Here is a 20,764-nt window from a genome sequence, read left to right as displayed (position 1 = left end):
ATGAATCTTGCCTGGCACTTTTAAAGAGCCTTACACCAACGTGATCTTCCCAGGAACCATGACTCTTAGCCCAATGCATTCTTCCCCAGGGCTCAGCCAGGCCAAGGTACCTGTTTTCAGAAGGATCTGGGTGCCAGACCAGGCGATACAGGGCTGCTTCTAAAGGGGCAAAGGATTAGCACTTCCATTGCCAGGCGCTCACCTCCTCCTTTTCAGGAACTGCCATGGCTAAACCTTCTGTTGGCATCCCAAGAGAACAAAGGTGTCCATTGAATAACTTAAAAATGAGCATAATCATGACTCCATCAGAAATGAATAATCCGGTTATTGAGGATCCAGGCCCAGCGGTCAAGCCACCCAAGGCACCTGCAGAAAGACTATACATTCCCTACTGCCAGAAACCAACAATTCCATCTCACAAGCAAATGAAGCTCAATTCAGGACTCATGGACCGTCAGTTCTATTTGGCCACTAAAATCTGATTCAAATGAAAACAGATCTTATCCCATTCTCCTTTGACCCTGCTGTCTCTCCCCCCAAGTGGAAACTCCTTGTTAGAGTGGAATCTCTTGTTCCATTGATGGAAAGTGAGTGTGAACTTTGCTTTCTGTCTTGCCACTTGATTTAGCCCAAAAGACGTATTTTGAGATAGCATCGAAACCTGACAGCATGGCTCCATTGTGGAGCTGGGGATTTTTCGGGTGACCAAAACAGCTGTCTTGACTCTTTCATGCAAATGCTTGTAGTGTGGATTTAATTCCATTTACAAATGGAGTGTTTAGTTTATATGACACCTGGAGGAACTTACTGTGATGCTATTATTAAACAGTAACTATAAAATGCCACAGGTTACAGCAGCATGCCTGTAACACAGCGGTAATCACCATAATCTAACCTTGTTATAATTATCATCATTTCTATCAATATACAGACCAGAACAAAGGATCTCTGCAGCAAAATGACATGTGACAACATTAATAATACATACAATTCAACTAAAGCACCTTTGATGGGAGAATTGAAAATGCTCGGGTATTTGCATTTCTGGCCTCTGGGCTGGGAAATCCTTACACTCTGGCTGAATCCAGCCCCAACTGCATTAAGACTGTGGCAGCTAATGGCGTAATTTGGTGCACAGAAAGGCCTGACTGCGCAGACCCCTCTAGATCCAGGTCACATAAGCAGGACCTATGGTGTGCTGCTTTCTTCTCCTCCTGAGTTGGAGGTTCTTCTGGGTAGAGGTTCTTCTCCTCCACTGAGACCCTGAAAGGATGTGCTTGTTCCTAGCAACAGCCATCCTAGAACTGGAAGGGGCCTTGGAGATCATCCAGTCTAATCTCTTGCCCAGCAGAGGAATCCAAATGAAAGCATCCAGGCAGATGGTGGCCTGGCTCTGCTTGACCCCCTTCTTCTTTATGGCAACCCCATAGCTATTGGAAGACTGCTATCATGTCTCCCCTGGTCCTTCTTTTCATTAAACTAGACATATTCAATTCCTGCAACAGTTCTTCATATGTTTTAGCCTCCAGTCCCCTAATCATCTTTGTTGCTCTTCTCTGCACTTTTTCTTTGGTCCAATATCTCTTTAATGAATGTTCCCATCACTACAACTTTGAAAGAGCTGCAACTTGCTTGTAGGAAGCACTGCCTATATTTATTGCGATGGGCAGGCAATTATAGGCCCTAACTATTGGATCAATTTGATAGGGTCCCCCACCCCACCCCCCATTTTCTAACTCAGATGCTCTTTGCTGCACTACCAGATTTTATTCCCAAATTTCTGAGCAGAAGTGGGTACTTTTGACTCAAAATGCAGCTTCTTCCCCATTTTTACCACTTCACTTCCTTTTGAACAAATTACGTTCCTTCAGTTCCAATTATAATTCTCTATTCCTAATTTCTGTCTACTCAAGGCCACTGTAAAGCGCCTTTACCATCTCCAGGTTTAAGATCGTGAACTTATTTTGATTAATATGTGACAGTTGGCAAATAAACTTGAAAAATATATACTTTTGAAAGCAATGCTGAGATGGTAAATATTGGGCTGTGTGAGTATCCCTGCCTTTGATGGGCTGATGCCCTCTAGAGCAGGGGTCTCCAACCTTGGCAACTTTAAGACTTTTGGACTTCAACTCCCAGAATTCCTCAGCCAGCTTTGCTTTGCTGGCTGAGGAATTCTGGGTGTTGAAATCCACAAGTCTTAAAGTTGCCAAGGTTGGAGACCCCTGATCTAGACAAGCTGACTCTTCCCTTGCATAATCCTGAACCAGGATGTGGCAGAAAAGCATCAGTGAGATCAAGGAGACCCTTTGGTAGGCAAAGTCTGCACACAATTTTGGGAGGCAGTCCAAAGGAAACATGAGAAGCTGCAGGAGTCGCAGAGAGTAAACAGGGATTTTGATGGGGGGGGCATTGAAAAGTGCATGGGGGGGGCATTGAAAAGTGCATTGTGACTACACTTTGAAAAGAGCTTGAGTTGCTGCTTTGTATGAGAAAATAAGAGCCATAATTGTTTATGAGTATCAGACCTGCTCATGCATGACCAGATCACAACCCCTCAGTCTTGTCTATACATGTGAAAAAATATGAGTATTGAAGCTCCCCAAGTTTTAATCAATACTTAGAATGGGGAGATTAATTGAATTCTAGGGGAAAAACATAGTCAACTTATCATAATAGAAGAACAGAATAATTTAGGTTGTTAAAGCATACTAAGTTACTAATATTATACAGACATCTTGTAGAGACATAATTATTTTGTCTAATTGTCTATTTGGACTGAAGATTATGGTGCTAATTATCATCAGTTATGAGAAATACACTTTCCCGCTGATAATGTAACATCTCTCGCTCTCGCCCTTTTTCTCTCTCTCTCTGAATACACTCAGAGCCTATTCCAAGGAGACCCAGAGCTGTTCCAGGAGAGACCAGAGGCAACGGCTTGACCACCAACTGCAACATTTAAGGGACGAAGCCCCCGCAGAGATGACCTCTGTTTGTTGCCCAGCCTGGTTCAACCTCTGTGTGAATGTGGGAAAGCAAGGGCTTTTAGACATCCTTCCTCATTAAGCAGATGAACCCCGGCCACAGACCAGCTATTTTTTCTTCTACTTCCGGTAAACTCCAATAATTTATATTGTGCTAAATATGTGCCTATGGGTTTACCTACAATATGGGCTTCCTAATACACATCTGTTTCCCCCTCCCCATTTTGTAATTTCCACCCTATAAGGCAGGAGTCCCCAAATCTGGCAGCTTTAAGACTTGTGGACTTCAACTCCCAGAATTCTCCAACCAGCTGTGCTGGCTGGAGAATTCTGGGAGTTGAAGTCCACAAGTCTTAAAGCTGCCAAGTTTGAAGACCTCTGTTATAAGGGAATGAACCATGAGAAAAAGGAGAGGAGCCTAGTGAAGCAGCCCAGCTGCCAGCCAACCCAGAAGCACATTTTCACATGCAGTTTCTGTCTCACAAGAACAGCCCTGTATGGCTACGTTCCTGTTGTTGGGTCAATATTTCTATCCAGAAGGGCCCATTTCACCCCACACTTTCAAGGAGCTGAAAGGAGCAGCCTCAGTCTGATTCCATTTCATCCTCACACAGTGGCTCCTGTTGGAGTAAATCAGATGGCCTGTACCAATCCCTCTCACACATACACAACACAGTGACAACCTCAGTTCCACTGCCACCTGGGTATTGGCAGACCATCCTAAAAAGGCCATTGATCTACTTAGAAAACGTATGTGGCCACTCACAACCTTGGTGGCTAACAATAATTCCCACAGAATGCATAAAAACACCAGCATGAAAATGAAGTTTAAAAACAACTGCAATACATTAACTGAGATATCAAAACAAACCTCCAATCTAAATTTGAAGCAATTAACACCATCCTTCCCAGGAGCTCAGGAGTCTCAGGTCCACCCCAACACTGGAGGACATGAGGAACCATTCCCTGAATCCCAATTGCATTTGTAACATTTATACATTGACAACAGAATGTGCTTCTTCTTGGATTTGACAACACAGCCACAAAGGAGGAACCAGAGGTGTGTTAAAGAATGTTGGTTTTAATATCTGCCCTTCCTATTGGGATAAATTAATCCTTCATGCCATTATAAATATTCCCATAGTCACACAAAACCCCAGTTTGCCATTGAAAATTTCCAGGTATATTTGTACAATCATGCTGGGATTCCCAATTCACATAATCTGTTTGGTTCTGAGAATCTGAGCTTTTAGGAAGAAGCATATGTGACTGACTGCTTTAGCACAGGCCTCAAGCCTCAGTGGGACAATTGCGAGTAAGGCAGGAGAACCGTAGCGGATCTCTCTCAAGGATTTTTATTTGGGTTCTACAGACTTACAAACTGATCAGCTGGGACTCTCAAAGGGAGCGATTCCTCCCCTCCCCATTTAATTTTATATGGAGTGAAACCATGTGCCTCTGTTTGAATGTTGGGAAATAAAATTCCTCTAAATCCCAATCATTCTAACTACTTCCATCTAGTCTTCAACCTTCGGGAAGAAGTGGGCTAGAGAGTTGATCAGGCTGGAGAAAATGGATCGTCTAGAGTCGGAGACCTTCAGTCAAATTTCAGGCCAGGGATCAGTAGAGAGGTCGCTGTGCCAGTCAATAAACCTGGGCAGATCTGGAATGAAGATGGTGAGTCCATCCTGGGGCTCCGTGATCTCCCACCAGCCTTCATTGACCATGGTATCCTTTTGGACCAGCTTTGGTGTCTCTTGTGGAAGTTCTCCTTCTTTTTCGGTGGCCATTTTTCAGTGGCCACTTTTAATCGGCGTGGACAGGGCGGGGAGGTCATGCCCACTGTCCAGGCAGACTGGGCACATTTGGGGTCTTATCGATAAAACAATGTCATTTTGCAGAACCCAGGAATTGTGCCTCTTCATGAATGGCACGTTATCTCTTCAGAGGTCCATCTGACATGTTATCTGTTCAGAGGTCCGCATTGCTGCCACCTTAATGACTTTTCCAAAAATTTCCAAAAACTATTAAAAATCTAGTTAACATCCCTTGGCTTAGGATGACTGAGAAGCCATTAAGATTTTGGTTTGGCCTTTTGTCACAGTGAGTTAGCCTTCTGGTTGGCTGTGTTCTTTGATATTTGTTGGAGCTTTTTTCCTATTGTAATCCATCCAGTGTCATTGAAGAGTTGGGCAGACTGAAACTGAATTAATAAAATTTAAAAAATAAATAAACATCCACAAGTCATTAAAACAAACATAAAGAGACAGCTCAAAGTAATTTAGTTTCAGCTCCAGTAAACAAAGGAGGAAAGGGGTCCCGTGTCAAAAAAAAAAAAAAAAAAAGAGGAAAAAAACAAAGCAATCCCTCAAATAAAAATTGTCCAAGGAAAACACCGCTGAGCTGCTTGCTGGACAGCTACTAATCTTGTATTGAAAGTTGAGAGAGATTACACTCGGTTGCAAATGAAGAACAAGTAAACAATCTCTTCTATTAGCCATAATGAGCAAGCATTAAATAGACATCCTGCATCTCTTGGTGAATTTCTTGGCTCAACACCCATTGAATTGGACCTCCTGTGGCATGGTCTCTCGCCTAAGGGCAAGAAGTGAAACCTTTTGCAGATCTTAAAAGCATCCCATCCTCTTGATCAGAGGTCTTCAAACTTGGCAGATTTAAGACTTGTGGACTTCAACTCCCAAAATTATCCAGCCAGCATAGCTATGCTCTTGATGGTTGTCTTTGCTACTCAGCTCATCTTCGGCTTGGAGTCAAAACTTATGTGGGGTGGGTGGGATTCTTGCTGCTTATCAGGAAGAGCCCAGAAGATTATCGACCTGAGGCCAGACTTTGCCTTGGTAGTGTAGTAGAAAGTGGCAAGAATGCCTGCATCTTTAGAGGTTCTGCTGGGACAAGCGATCGAGGGACCCTTTGACACTCCCAAAGGGAGATATCCTACTCCCCATCTGATGGAGAAAACTTGTTTTAAGATTGAGAAAAATGTAAAATGCTTGAGTATTATACATGAATTGCATGTTATTTAAGATAAGGCATGGAATTAAGAAGCACATGTTAAGATGGGAGAAATTAAAATCGTCACTGTTAGGGAGAATTCCTGTGATGAAAATGAATTTCTGCATAGAATGATATTTTTGTTTCAGACAGCACCTGTTTTGACAACTGATGTGCCATTCAAGCAGTGGCAATAATTTATATCTAAATTTGTACTCAAGAGAGCGGGGGAGGGGCACGAATTAAATATAAAGCCACGTTTGTCAAAATTGCTGCTGGGTCTGGACAAGTTGCCCCACTCTGAAAGTTAAGTGAGAATTCAGATTTCACACCACATCTCAGCCATCTAAAGCAAAGTGTTAGTTTGGCACTCAGGAAGCTCTGGCTGCAGGCTTGCCTATCTGTTTTCCCTTCAGCACAGCTTGTCGTGTAATCTTTACTTGAGGAGGACCTCTTGAGCATAGATAATAAACTGTGGCTTGCTTTGAACAAGCCAATTCCACATCGTGTAAGTTGTACAGCTGATTTGTTTAGACAAGTTTTAGTGACTGTCAGCCCCAGTGTGAGACTTGGGAGGCGTGATTAATGGGAGCTGCAGCTTTCAAACAGGCCCAAGACGAGGCTGCCCTGGTTCATTTCCTCCACCCCGAATTATTTTACATTCACATGCTATTTTAAACAAACTATTTAAATACGCACAAAACATGCTTCCTGAGGGCTACTTAGAATGATTCGTAAGTGAAATTGCAAGCACTGAAAGTTGTTTCTCTCATTTCCCTCCACGTCCTCCTTCACAGCCCAACTGCTCTGACGCCTTTCTAGGCCCTCGCATGAGGGGGGGAGGGGGTGCAAGGAGGTGGGGGGCTGGAATAACCCTGCCCTCTTTGGCCCTCCTTTCCAGCCTCTCTTCCCTCCCAGCCATGGCCTTTCAGTGACCCAGCCCCTGAAGTCAGACACATCTCCATTTTCATTTTATGTCTAAAACCCATCAATCTGAAATGCCGCACAGGTAGTCCTCAACTGAAGACCACAACTGAGCCCCAAATGTATGTTGTTAAGTGAGAAATTTGTTAAGTGAGTTTTGCCCCATTTTACAAATTTTCATTCCACATTTGCTAAGTGAACCGCTGAAGTTGTTAAATTAGTAACACGGTTGTTAAGTGAATCTGGCTCTCCCATTGACTCTGCTTGCCAGATGGTCACAAAAGGGGATCGCGTGACCTAGGGACACTGCAACCATAGGGATGCTGCAATGGTCATAAGTATGAAAAATGGCCGTAAGTCACTTTTTCAATATTGTTGTAACTTCGAATAGTCACTAAACAAATTGTTGTTAAGTCAAGGACTACCTGTATATTATTTATTTTTGGCAAAGTGTCAATGCTCCAAACAAACCAGTGAAGCGGAAGACTACAGAAAATGAGGTCATTAAAAACTGTAACTACTCTGAAATTACAGGTAAAGTGGGTTGACACTCAGGTAGTTTAAGGTCTCCTTCTTATTTGTCCAAGTGGTCCCACTCTCATCCTAGGTCCACCTGAAGCACGAGCATCAAGAGACCGCTGGGATTATCCTAGATCCATGATGGCGAATTTATGGCACGCGTGCCAGAGGTGGTACCCAGAGCCCTTTCTGTGGGCACAAGCGCCGTCGCCAGCTGCTCTTCCAGGCTCCAGTGCATTCACTCCAGTTTTGGCACTTGGTGCCGAAAAGGTTAACCATCACTGACCTAGATTGATAGAGCTAAAGACCCAAATGGAATCAGCAAAACCAATTTGGGAGAGATCCAACCCTTCAGACTTTGGGTCTCAAACTTCAACATGGCTCCCTTGGAAGCCGATGAGTTTGGCACTCACTAAGCTGCATGTTTTGTTTTGTTTTAAGTTTTTATTATATTTGTATACCGCCCTTCTCCCAAAGGACTCAGGGCGGTAAACAGCCATGATAAAACAACATACAAGACAAAATTTAAAAAACATATTAAAACAATTCAATCTTTGGCCAAAATTAAAACTTCCAATTAAAACCATTTTAAACCATTTTTAAAACCCAATTTAAAATCATTTATCCCGTCAGACTGGCTTGCTTAAATAATAGGGTCTTCAGAGCACGACGGAAGGCGCGGAGGTCGGGGATCCTTCATATGTCCGGGGGCAATTCATTCCATAGGGCAGGAGCCCCCACAGAGAAGGCTCTCCCCCCTGGGGGTCACCAGTCGACATTGTTTGGCCGACGGCACCCTGAGGAGGCCCTCTGTGTGGGAGCATGTTGATCGGTGGGAGTAAAACGGTGGCAGAATGCAGTCCTGTAAGTAACCAGGTCCTAAGCCATGGAGCGCTTTAAAGGTGGTAACCAACACCTTGAATCGCACCCGGAAGACCACCGGGAACCAATGCAGCTCATGCAAGAGGGGTGTTACATGGGAGCGACGAGTCGCCCCCATTATCACTCGCGCGGCCGCATTCTGGACCAGTTGGAGCCTCCGGGTGCTCCTCAAGGGGAGCCCCATGTACAGAGCATTATAATAGTCCAGACGGGAAATGACGAGGGCGTGAGTGACTGCGCGCAAGGCGTCCTGATCCAGAAATGGACACAACTGGGAAATCAGGCGAACCTGATAAAAAGCCCCCTGGCCACTGCCATCATATGATCATCTAAAGACAGCCGTGAATCCAGGAGGATGCCCAAGTTGCGAGCCCTCTCTGAGGGGGGTAAGATCTCATTCCCAATAGCCAATGATGGTGTTAGCTGGCTATATAGGGATGTCGGAAACCACAGCCACTCAGTCTTGGAGGGGTTGAGTCTGAGCCTGTTCCTCCCCATCTAGATCTGCACGGCCTCCAGGCAACGGGACATCACGTCAAGGGCATCATTGGGGTGGCCTGGGGTTGAAATGTACAACTGCGTGTCATTGGCATACAGTTGACACTTCACCCCAAAGCCACGGATGATCTCGCCCAGCGGCTTCACATAAATGTTAAACAGGAGGGGCCTGCCTGATTTGTTTAATTTAGATTCCTTTGATTAAAAAAGAATTAAATGGATAAGTGACAGCAGTTCCATGGCCCTAAACAGATCCCCAAAGGCTTTTTGAGAAAATAAAAATAAGGGTCAGCTACAGCTGAGACCTTTGCTAGAAGGATGCTCTCCACTTCCTCATCCCCAACTCCCCAAAAACCAAAGGTGTTTATATGGCTGTAGAAAAACTTGTGAAGAGAAACCTTCATCTTCAGATATGAATGGCTGGCTGTGAGGGAACCTGCCAGAGTAGCTGCTCTTCTGAGAAAGACCCTGGTCTATGGACAATGGTCAGCTTTCAGCTTGGTCACACCTGTGGCCAGAGGGAAGGGCCTCTCCAGGAGGAGTAATGATGAACCAACGTGAATTAAAATCAGAGCTTCTTTTGTGGGAATCCAAATGCACTGGAGACAGAGAAAAGCAGGTTCTCTGCTAAGACTTGCACGTCCTTAATTTACATTCAGATCATTAGCAGACACTGATGGTCTTCTCCACTTTTAAATAACATGCAGACATTTATGTTCACCAAGGGGTAGAGAAGAGCTGGAATTCCTAATGTGTTGACCCCCAGGATCAACATTTTATTGATCATAAAAACTAGGTTAGGCATTCAAAGATGGCCACCATTTGCTGCCCACGCTCCATCCTGAAGTATACTGAATCAGGACCCCGCTGCTATGGCTCCAGATTTTTCCCTAATTCTCCCTGGGCTCCTCTACTACATTTTGTCTGCTTCTACCCCTAGAATTAAGAACTCAGAACAGCAATCCATTTGGAAGGAAAGCTGGCAACTCTGTTCCTGCCACAGCTCCCTTTAAACACACAAACAAACAAAGCAGGAGTGAGATTTAAAGAATGAGGAAAACACAAACAGGAACTTGAGATTCGGCTACAGATTATTTACCCAGTTTTTTAGGAAATTAAAAGAGTGTGCTGTAGTCCACTGATGTCACCTGTTATTTCTTGATGCATACATAAACCACCCAGGCTGCACCCTTTGCTGTATAAGTTTAAAATAGCAACAAAACTGAACACAGATTAAATATTTAGTTATTTACGCGTGCTCAGCTTTTTGTGCCATGCAACCACTCATGTCAAACAAATTATAGGTCAGTGGCTTGGAAGTTGATCCCCCACTCGCAAAACTCATCTCTTGATCACATTCCAGGATCCTTCAGGCTTGGCTAACATCAGGATCTCATGTCAGCTTCTCATTTCCTCCTTGCTCCTAATCTTTCACACAACATTGTGGCACAGCATTGCCCAAATTACACGCCAGAAGACTATCTGTTGGCCATATTCAAGAGAAGAGGGATACTGAGGCAGCGTTCTTCAGAAGGGAAGAGGTGCAACCCTCTTGAAAACTTCTCCAAAACCAGTTCAGCTTTATGGGAAGCTCCTACTAACTGATGGGAGACTTCCTTGACTGCATCTATTTGTCTATTTGTCTATTTGACACAGCTGGAGGATTCCTTCAAGGGAGCTGCTGGTAACCCTCAATGCTTCCTTTTTCTAGGGAGTAACCTTTGGGAGAAGACTTTTACCACCTCCAGAGAAAAATTATTCCCATTCTCAGATCTACTAAAACCAGCGGAAAGCAAAGCTTGAACCGCTTCCCATCTTCAGATGTGCTCCTTGGTCACCTTCGAGGGCACCAAGAAGGCGAATCCCAGGAAGAGATCATGGGCAATGCTGAGTTTCCAAATCTTTCAGGTTCAGCCAACACTTCCATTTTGAAGAGCGCATTTTGGCTGAACATTCGGATTGTTCCTCAAAGGCCCATCTCTCATCCCAGATGAGTGGCAGCTTTTCTAGCAGGAGGAATGATCTCAAATTCAGCCAACAGAAGTTTGGCATTAAAAACCACACAGACACACAAGAACGCTATGATTACAGAACCTGAACACATGCAAATTGGAGGCTTAATTAACTGACAATTGTTTCTGAGATATAAAGAATTGCCATTTGTAGTTTTGCACAGAAATGGCACATATGGCATTCTGGAAGACAGACAGCAGGTTCCCCCATCTGTGGAATATGACTGTGCAACTTACACTGTTTCAGATAATTGTCATCAGCATTTGTACGGCACCTTTCACTATTCAACACCCTTCACATCGATTGCTCGTAAAGTCTGGTTTCATTCTACTGCTGGAATATGAAGCCTGACTTAACGGGTTGGATCCAGGCATTCAACAATGTGACATGATCCACAGGCACAGACAGTTTAGCACCAGCACACGTGGATTTCTGTCCCGTGTCTCAACTCTGATTGTACCGGAAGAGCCGTGCACACTCTTAAACTCCACTTCCCAATGATCCATCCTGTATCACAATAATGTGAATCTGAAATAAAAGGACTTAGCCAAGTTGGGCTATGCTACCCCTTAGGCACCCTTCCTCTCAACACAAGCTCACTTTGCAAGGGGAGAGGGGAACAGAGCTGTGGGCCAAGCAAGACTGTACAAGAGTTGTGGATGCCTTGGTCTACTACAGGGCAACCTTCTCATGCTTGCTGGGAAGTGAAGGGCCTTCCCTTTCTCCCACTAGCCCCAGTCGTGCTCCAGAGCTGTCTCCCATTCCTGTGATGAGTCCGTGAGTGGCAGACGGTTCATCCTGGACCTCCTTCGGTCAGCAGAAGCCCAGATTCACCTAGGAAGGCTTCTAGGATGAGCTGCCTGAGCTCTCCACGCTGCTGGTCTCAAACAGGACGGTTGCCTTCAAGTGGCTGTTACGGCATCTGCCTTTCAGGAGGGTGAGATCAAATCTCAAAATGCTTCAACATCGTTTCACTAACAGGCCGGCATGTACTGGTGACTGAGACAAACAACAAGGTGCCACTGAAGTGTGGGGAATCATGGAGGTCCAGGCTCTTGGACACCCAGCGGGCTGCTCTCTCTGCCTGCTCTTGTTACCCCGAGAAGAGTCCTTTCTGGGCAGACGACAGACATATTTTTCTTAGCAAGAAGTGTTGCCCTCTGCATTCGCCCAGTGAAATTATGCATGCGGATTTCTTTTTTGGCTTTTGTTTGCATTGTGTCCCATTGTGCTGGGGAAAACAATATGTGCTTTAATTAGCAAATATCTGTAAATAATTTACTTGTTTCTGGGTACAACAGAACAATGGGGCAGTTTTCACATAATTCGATTGAGCATGTGCGGCTGGGTCTTTGCCATAATCTTCCATTGTCTGATATCACAATCAATCAGGACATTATTCACCATCAACATTAAAATGTGCAGAAGGAACCCAAGATTTAAACTCTGTCACTCTAACAGGCCCCAGGCAAAGGAAATGAATTGGTTTTATGAAAAGGGCACAGTAATATTCAAATAATTTTGAAAAAAGAAACCAAAATATCCCCAAATAATTAGATCACTAATTTAGATTTGTCCTTAGAGAATAAAACTATTCCTAACAATTATTCAGTGGAAGTGTTAGTGGATTAAGCTAACGAGTCCAACAATTAGTGACATTTTGTACAGAATCACATGCATATAATTTCAGGAATATTTATACTATTTATTGTAATGTTTTTCAACCTGGGGATGAGTGAACTTCAACTCCCAGAATTCCCCAGCCACATCTGTATGTTACACTGGGTTGCTGCACACAAACTGCCATGCAACATCAGCAGCACCCTTTGCATCTAATTCTGCAAATCCAGCATCCTTGCCAGTAGATGAAGGCCACCAAAAGCTGATCTCTCCTGGAACTTCTTACAATGTAGTCATGGTCTAGAATAGGGGATTTCAAAATTTTTCAGGCCAGGTTATTTTTCTTTTAAATTCCCAGAGAGGAGACAAAGGTAGGAAATTGGCTCCATTTGTTTGAACTTTTTGTTTCTTATTTTTGCCTTTCAGCTTTCATGGATCCCCAAGTTCTCAAAGACCCCGGCCTCAAAAGCCCTGAATCAGAGACCAGAAATGCCCAGTTGGACCCAGACCAGCTTCTATAGGGTTCGAGCTGGGCGGGGCTGCCATAAAACCACCCTGAAGAGGAAGAAAATGTCTGTGAGTAGCTCTTTGAGCTTGGGAAGTTGCACGCCTTGGAGAACCATCTTTAAGTGCTGCTGGTAGCTCCCCTTCAACGTAGAAAACCCCAAGACCAATATCTCTTCCTCCTCAGCATTTGCCACACACCCATGAGAAGCCCTGAACAAGCCTGGGTACTTTTGCCCCAAAGGCAATTTGGTAAACATGATTAAGAGCACAAAAAGGAGAGTCAATTTATTTCACTTGTGCTTAGGAATATGCTAGAGCGTAACTAGGCAACTAAAAGTAAAGTATACCCAAAATTAATTTGCCCCTTTGCTTATTTAAAACATTCAATTAAAACATTTTTAAAAAACACTTTCCATCTTGCTCAGGATCTTGATATGTTTGAGGTGCGATGTGCAGAAGCTTTTATTCACCACGGCAAGAATTTAATGCTCAAGAATCGCTGACCTGCAGCTCCAAATCAGGAAGGTGTCAGTGGGGTGGGGGGGAATTCTCCCCTACCAGAGTCAGGCTGTTAGGCCTGATGGGAACAACGGCCTTTCTCCTACAAAAGAATTTTGGAGATCAAGATCCACAGTACTCCACAAGATTTATGGAAACCATGCCACACCTTCCCAACTTTCATTACAAAACTGTGGTTTCAGAGGGGTAAATGAAAGTTGTGGTTTGGTTGCTTATAGTGGGCAGCAGATCAGCCAGAGCTTCCCGCTATTAGAGCCCCATAAGCAACAAAGCCTAGCAGGAAAGTCTGCATTTGTATGCACCAGCATCTCAAGTTCACTCAGCAGCAGCTCCACAATCTATCTGGACAGGCATTTGGGAGTCCATCTTGGTGCTTCAAAGGAAGGACACCTGGGAGGGAGCAATCGATGCTGAATTGGTCTCAGCATCAAGAATACCTTGCAGAGTGACAGGAACTTGGCTTTCTAAAATGACTATCTCTTTGGAGGAATGGGGCAATATTTAAAAGTTAGTTTCAAAATGCAGAGAATAACTCAGATCAAAAGTAAAGGAGCTGGGGATTTTTTTAAAGCTTCAAACTAATTTCTCATGCAGTTTTAATCTCTGCCACTGAATTGTCAGGAAAACTGTATGGATGTGTCCATGAAGGCACCAAGAATCCAGCATGATTCTGGATCTTGTTGATTTTATATGGCCGGCTTCCTTGGTCACTCACTATGTATATAAGGTTGTGTTGCTAGGCTTCAACACAGTGTACATACCAGGGAATAAGTTCTCACAACCTCAGTGGGAATTTCTCTTGGAGATAATGTGGAGGGGATCAGGGCCTGCACTGCTTCATCTCAACCGGACCAATTCAGTACATCTGTCTTGGCCCCAGCTTAGCTTCATTATAAGCTAAATTACAAAAATACTGTAGGGATGTACAGGTAGTCCTCGCCTTATGACCACAATTCAGCTCAAAATTTCTGTTGTTAAGTGAGACATTTGTTAAGAGAGTTTTGCCCCATTTGACAACCTTTCTTGTCACAGTTGTTAAATGAATCACTGGAGTTGTTAAATTAGAAACACGATTGTTAAGTGAATCTGACTTCTCCTTTGATTTTGCTTGTCAAATGGTTGCAAAAAGTGATCACATGACCCTAGGAGACAGCAATGGCCATAAGTGTAAACCAGTTGCCAAGCATCTGAAGTTTGATCACATGATCATGGGGGTGCTACGAAGGCTATAACTGTGAAAAGTGGTCATAAGTCACATTTTTCAGTGGCGTTGTAACTTTGAATGGTTATTAAATAAACTGTTGTAAATCCAGGACCACCTGTGCATCTGTATTTCTGTGAGTTTGAAGAGCCTCAATGGTTTCTCCCCATAGAACAGCCCATGGTTCCTGGTAAGAAGACTGAAGGTGGGGGGGGGGGTGAGCATACCCACAGTACAGGCACAACTTCAGCCCAGGAATTCAGTCTCTGCTACACAGCCTGGCCTGGACCAAACCAGCCCTTGCAGGTACGCAGGAAGTTTAGGGCAATAGTTGCCTGCTTAAAGATTTGCACAACCTGCTGGACAGACACATAGAACAACTCCAAAGGACAAAACTAGCTCAAGACTAACAGGCCAAAATAACATAATTAAAATGCGGCACAACTGCCACAAAGGCTAGGCTTCGACAAAGTTCTGAGCTGTGTAGAGTTCTCCACAACTCATGGCACACAATTCCCAAAGATAAAAGAGCAGGAACTTCTTTCACTGCATTGGGGGCCAATCACTGCCTGCTTCCTGGATCACACATCCCTCTCCAAGCAAGCCACATCGCTACCACTTCACTTGCAGAGAAGAGACTGGCTGGACCTCTGGGCTCAAGACACACAGTCACATTCTTCTTAGTCACCTCTTGGAGGGAGGGCAGAGCTTCTACTCTTTAGGGGGCATCTCACAAACCTCTGGAGATGGTACCAAAGGCCATAATCACCCAGGCCTCCCCCTAGGTTATGTTCCTGGCCCATGGCCGCAATGCTGCCCATCTAGGATGTCAAACTAGCAAACCAAGGTTGGAGAGGAGCCACAGGGTCCTATCAGTGCAAAGGCCAACATATTGGACTAATGATAGCTGCAGCTTCAACCAATCTTGGCTAGATCTTCCAGCTACAACTTATTATCCTGTTTCTGCTAAGAAATGTATCTTATACACCTGCAAACTGCTGGTGTTGTTGTCCACCTAGTCACTTTTGCAACCTGCAGCTTCAGGCTCTTTTTTATGAACCCAAAAAGTCCTGACTTCATTGTAAAACCAGAAGCCCCCACGATGCAGAGTTTAAACGTTTTCAGACCATATTTCCCATTTCTTGTTTTTTGTGCTGAAAGCTATTGCTCCAGGGCTTTTTTTCCCAACTCCAGGTTTCTCCATGCAGTTACAAACATTTCTGCTGGAAAACACCTCAGAGGCTTATTTCCTGCATGCAACATTTATTGCTGGCCTGTGGCTCCCATGCTCAAATGTGAGTGTATTATGTTGCAGCCTTTTACAAAGCCTCTCAAGCTCAAGAAAATGGCCCCAGAATGAGTCAACCTCCAGGGATGCAATTCCAACAGCCAGGAAATCTCTGGAAGATGCAGCCAAAGCACCTTCCTCTGAAGGGCTCTGCATAGTCATCTGGAAACCAATTGCATCAAGCAGTGGAGCTGCACCCAAGTAATCAGGGATGAAGCTCTAGGAGGGGGTTCTGTCTCCTGGTATGTTTTGAAAATCAGGAGCTGATCTAAAAAATTGGCTACTTGGGTCGCTTCACACCCTCCGAGCTCCCATGGACAACTCCTATGGAACCCGTCCTGTGGGAGGAAGCCATGCTGTGTCAGTTCTTCACTGGCCACCAACGATGGTCACCATCACTCAAAAATCGGAGGCCTGCTTTGCCTTACCTAACACATCTGCATGCTTCTTTAGCGTGGAAGAAATCCCAGCCTGACGTTCCAAGAAATCAGTTCACTATCCCTTTCCAGACCCGCAGAGATGCCTACTAGAAGCCCCCATTGAATCTCTGGCTACCTGTGATAAGGACCCCCTACAGCCATGTGCCAAGCACAGCATAAGCCCCCTGCTGACCTTTGACTACCCAGAAGGGCCCTGACTTTAGAGATTTATCATCCACCTTAGGAAATGGAAGGTGGGCAGGGACTTCGGCCATACTTTATGCACTAGCTGAACATATTATCCCTTTTTATTACACCACTCTTGTTCCAAGCCCTGTCTATTATTTTTTTTCTATGAATTATCCCCAGAATAATTTTCATGCCCACAGGCTTAGAAAGGGTTGCAGGAGGCTTCTCCACTTAACATGGCTCAATCTCTCTGCTTTGGAAATAGCTGTTAATGCCATTTACATAAAAGAATTATCACTGTGGTTAAGTAACTTGAAATAATTGCCTCGTGTCCTGAGAAAGAAGCTAAACTGCTTTTTTGGCTTTGCTTTGGCCCTGCACTTTTTTCTCAATGGGATGTTTCTTCCCAAACAACATAAAACCAAAGATGATCAAATCATTTTGGCAAGATGCCAGAAGAAGTGGAGAGCAAGGAGGCTTCTTCAAAGGGGGTAAAGATGCCTCCTTAGGCCTCTGGCCCAGCCCCACCACTCTCTTTGGCATCTTCTCAAAACTGCAGAGGGCAGCCAGGGAATGAAAGGGGTGCCAGGAACACCCTCCACCTGCTTGGTGTCCAGGATAAAAGAGGGTTCATAATGTCAATATTTCAGGCACATCAATTAAAGGTCCCAGCCAAAGACACCAGCGGATCCCTACAAGTGAACTGGCTGCTCTCCTTCTGGGTCTGTGGGGAACGCAGAGGAGATCCCTTGTACAGGAGAACATCCCAGCCCATAATGTTGGATTAATTTTCAGCCATGTTCATACCATATAACGCGAGATAATCATTAAGGCATATTAAAATGATTTGTGGCCTACTTCCCATCCTTTCATTAAGACAAGGCTGGATTGGGTTATAAATATTCATTGCAAGGAATTTCATCTTTATCTAGCTATCTAAAATTTCAGCTCATCACTTGCAGGGCTCCATTCTCTGATCCCTCAGAGGGAGAAGAGGACTTTCTTGGCCACAGTTGTCACTACCCCCCCCCCCCAAAGGATCCTCCCCGTGTCCTCTGCACCCCCTGAAAGGGGGGGGTCCATTCTGAGGCAGTTAAATGAACACCACATGGTGAAAGAGCAGGGCCAGTGGGCTTGGGAGGCTGTCCTCTTTCGGGGGGGGTGGGGGTGGAAACAGGCCAATACCTGGAATCTGACATACCTTCCTACATGCAGGTGAGTCTAAAGATGCTCCAGGAAGCCATTCAGGCCCAGTTGCCCTGGCTGCATCTTTCTCCAGAGAGACCAAAGAGCGGGCCCTCTTCTGCCCCTCTGCCTTATCACCCACCAAGTGGAAGGAACCACTTCCTCAAGCGACCTGGTCCCTGGGGAGAGGCCGGGAGACGCTGCACTGGGCCCCGGGGGACTCCCGGGCGGCGAAAGCCGAGGGGCGGCGGAGGGCCCTACACGCCCCCTTCCACCCACACGCCGCTCCAGCGGAAAAGGGGCCTCGAAGCTCCGGTGCCCGGCTTGCCTTGCCCGGCAAGGCCAGACCCAGCGCGGCCTCTTCCTGCCGCCCGCTCGCCAGTCGCCGGAGCTCCCGCGCGGAGACGCCGAAGGAGAGGCGGCCTGCCTGCCTGCCTGCCGAGCTCGCCCCTCCCGGCCTGGCCAGGGACGCAAAGCCCAGCCGCGCCGTCTGCCAAGGAAGCCCCGCATTTCGGCCGGAGCTCGCGCGAGCCCAGCGCCCCTCGCCTCGGACCCAGCCGCCGGCTCAAGGCGCGACCTGCCGCCCAGCCGGAGGCTCCCGTGCCGCCGCCTCCGCAGCCCCCTTCGCTGGGCAGCCCGGCAAGCGGGCAGGGGCGCGGGAGGCGTGGCGGGCCCAGGCTCGTCCAGGAGGCGGGAGAGACCGCGGGCCGGTACCTGTCATCCCGCACTCGTTCCTGCCGGCCGACCCTGCCCGGCGCTTTCCCCCGCTCGCCCGCGCTGCCCGGCCTGCGTGTCGTAATTTCCGCCTTCCGTCCCGCGGAGCCCAAGGCCGCCAGCGCCTCTGCAGCCGTCCGAGGCGGCCCAGGTGAAGACGGGCCTCCGCTGACGGCCAAGGGGGGCGGGCCCCGCTGCCTCCCCCCCGCCCCGAGATGGAGGGGAGCGGCGCGCCTGTGACGAGGAGGCCGGAGCGGGGCGGGGGCGGCAGGGAGGCTGGTGGCAGCAAAGATCACCTTCAGCCAGGCGGAGCCCAGGCCCCCCTCCCCCCCGGCTCTCGCCCTCCCGGCTGCCAGGCGGCCAACCTGCTGCAGCCTCCCCGGCCGCCGGGAGCCCGTCTCACGCCCGCGCTTGACTGAAGGCTGCGGTCGCGGGGCTGGGGCTGGGGCTGGGGATGCAGACCGTCCCGGGCGAAGCCCGCTCTCTCCGGCGCCCGGCCGGCCGGCAGAAAAATCCCTCCCCCCGCCTCCCCCTCCGCTCCCCCCGGGAAGACGCGGCGGTCCCACCTCGCCGTGCTGGCTCCTCCGGCCCTGCGGCGTGTCCTCCGGGAGGAAATAAAGTTTGGAGCTGGATAAAAGTTGCCGGGAGCTCCGTTCCTCCCAGAGCAGCTGCAGCTCCGCTATGCAAAGGGGCTCTTCGGGCCGGCACCGCACAAAGAAGAAATCGCCCAGGGAGAGGATCCGCGCCCGGCCGTCCAGGTGCAGCTGAAACGCCTTGTAGAAAATGTACGGTCCGTGCAGTCCGCACGGCGAGCCGACCCACTGCAGGGGGGAGGGAGGGAGGGAGGGAGGGAGGGGGAGAGAGAGAAGCATCAGCCCCCGCAGAGCCATCGCCAAAACACGCTCCCTCCCCCTCCCTCCTCCCCGCCATCCCTCCCTCCCCCGGCCGCCGGATCGGGTCGGGTCGGGTCGGGGCTCGGGAGAGGCGGCTGGGGGCCAGGCGGGGCGGGGGCTGCGGGCTGGCCGGCTGCCCTCTGTCCGGCGGGCAGGGACCCGGCCAGGCACCCCCATCCTGTCCCCATTCGGGGAGCCCCGCCAGGGCACGGGCAGTTCCCGGGGAAAGTTCCGGGGAAGTTGGGGGGGCGGCGGGGCGCGGGGCGCAGGAGAGCCGAATACCTGGACTGAATTGGGCTCCATCTCGACGCTCTGAATTGATTGAACTCAACATTCTCCAAACTTGTTGGCTTGAATGGATCGCATCAGGTCCTGGCAGGGAAAAGCGGGCTCTCTCCGCCGCCGCCGGCCAGCCTCGCTCCCAACGCCGAATCCCCGGGCCCGGGGCCGCCTCGGAGAGCCCGCAACGCCCCGCGGCGCCTCTCGCCGCCTCCCCATTTCCCCGCCGGGGCGCGATCCGGGCCCTCCGCGCCGGTTGCCGTCCGCCCGCCCCGGCGATGCGGTTCAAGGCGCCAGCCCGGCACTGCGGGGAGGCGAGCGGCTGGAAGCGGGCTCGGGCTCGTGCCTTAAAATCTCAGGCTGGCCGAATCCCCCGAGGTGCCGGCTCCCCTGAGCCGCCCGCCGGCCCCCCGAGCGCCCGAGCGAAGCGCCGCTCCATTTTGCCGAGCCGAAAGGCGGTCTGGTGAAGTCTTCATCTGACAGGACCTGCTTGTATATCTCTAATATAAAGAACATTTCCTGCCGGGAGTCGGAGGCGCTGTTCTTCTTTCTAATTCTCCCGAGCAGATTGGCTTTTATTAGACATGTAGATTGGGCTGATAGTTAAATTACGTTTCCTTGGTGCCATATTCCGCGGACCCCCCGCCCGCCCGCCTTCCCTCCCTCCCTCCCTCCCGCGCCGGAATTTGATCGCCTGGATTAGCTGCCTGGCGCTGATATTTCCATATCAAGACGGGGGGCGGGGGGGGGGGTGATCGATTATATAAACATATAAATATTAATGCATTTGTTTGCTTTTGCGCACACACACCCGGCCCAGAAGCCCAGAGGCGTGGTGAGCGAAGACCCAGGGAAGCGCAGCGATCACGGGATCTTGCCAGCGATCGCGAGGAGCGGATCGAAGAAGAAATCAATATTGGGGCACCGCGCAGCGCTCGGGGCCCCCCTTCTTTTCCTCGGGAAGTCCTGGGCACACACGTACACACAGTTACGTGGGCCCAATGCGCATTTCCGGCAGGGACCCGCCGCCGCCGCTCGCACGTTTAGCTCTCCAAGCGGTGCGGAAAGCGCAGGGGGGCCGGGGGGGGGGCAGGCGGCTCTGCTTGGAGGCCCGC

The 20,764-nt window shown here is 48.2% G+C and overlaps 1 protein-coding gene across 1 annotated transcript in view; it reads right to left on the bottom strand.

The window, feature by feature from the left end:
- The window catches only part of ARID5B (AT-rich interaction domain 5B), a 133,794-nt gene extending 114,055 nt beyond the window's left edge, over nucleotides 1–19,739 (bottom strand). The window contains exons 1-2 of the mRNA XM_070944897.1: nucleotides 19,653–19,739; nucleotides 19,044–19,298 (exon numbers count right to left, since the gene is read on the bottom strand). Coding sequence (XP_070800998.1) covers nucleotides 19,044–19,298; nucleotides 19,653–19,673 — 276 coding nt within the window. The 5' untranslated portion in view covers nucleotides 19,674–19,739. The remainder of the gene's footprint in view (nucleotides 1–19,043; nucleotides 19,299–19,652) is intronic.
- Between the last annotated feature and the right edge of the window lie 1,025 nt (nucleotides 19,740–20,764).

Source organism: Pituophis catenifer, unplaced genomic scaffold (assembly GCF_029215685.1).
Source record: "Pituophis catenifer annectens isolate HBS135680 unplaced genomic scaffold, rPitCat1.0.hap2 SCAF_6, whole genome shotgun sequence".
In the NCBI taxonomy this organism is placed as follows: Eukaryota; Metazoa; Chordata; class Lepidosauria; order Squamata; family Colubridae; genus Pituophis; species Pituophis catenifer.
Note: the sequence above shows the minus strand (reverse complement) of the source record. Positions and strands in the feature narration are given on the sequence as shown.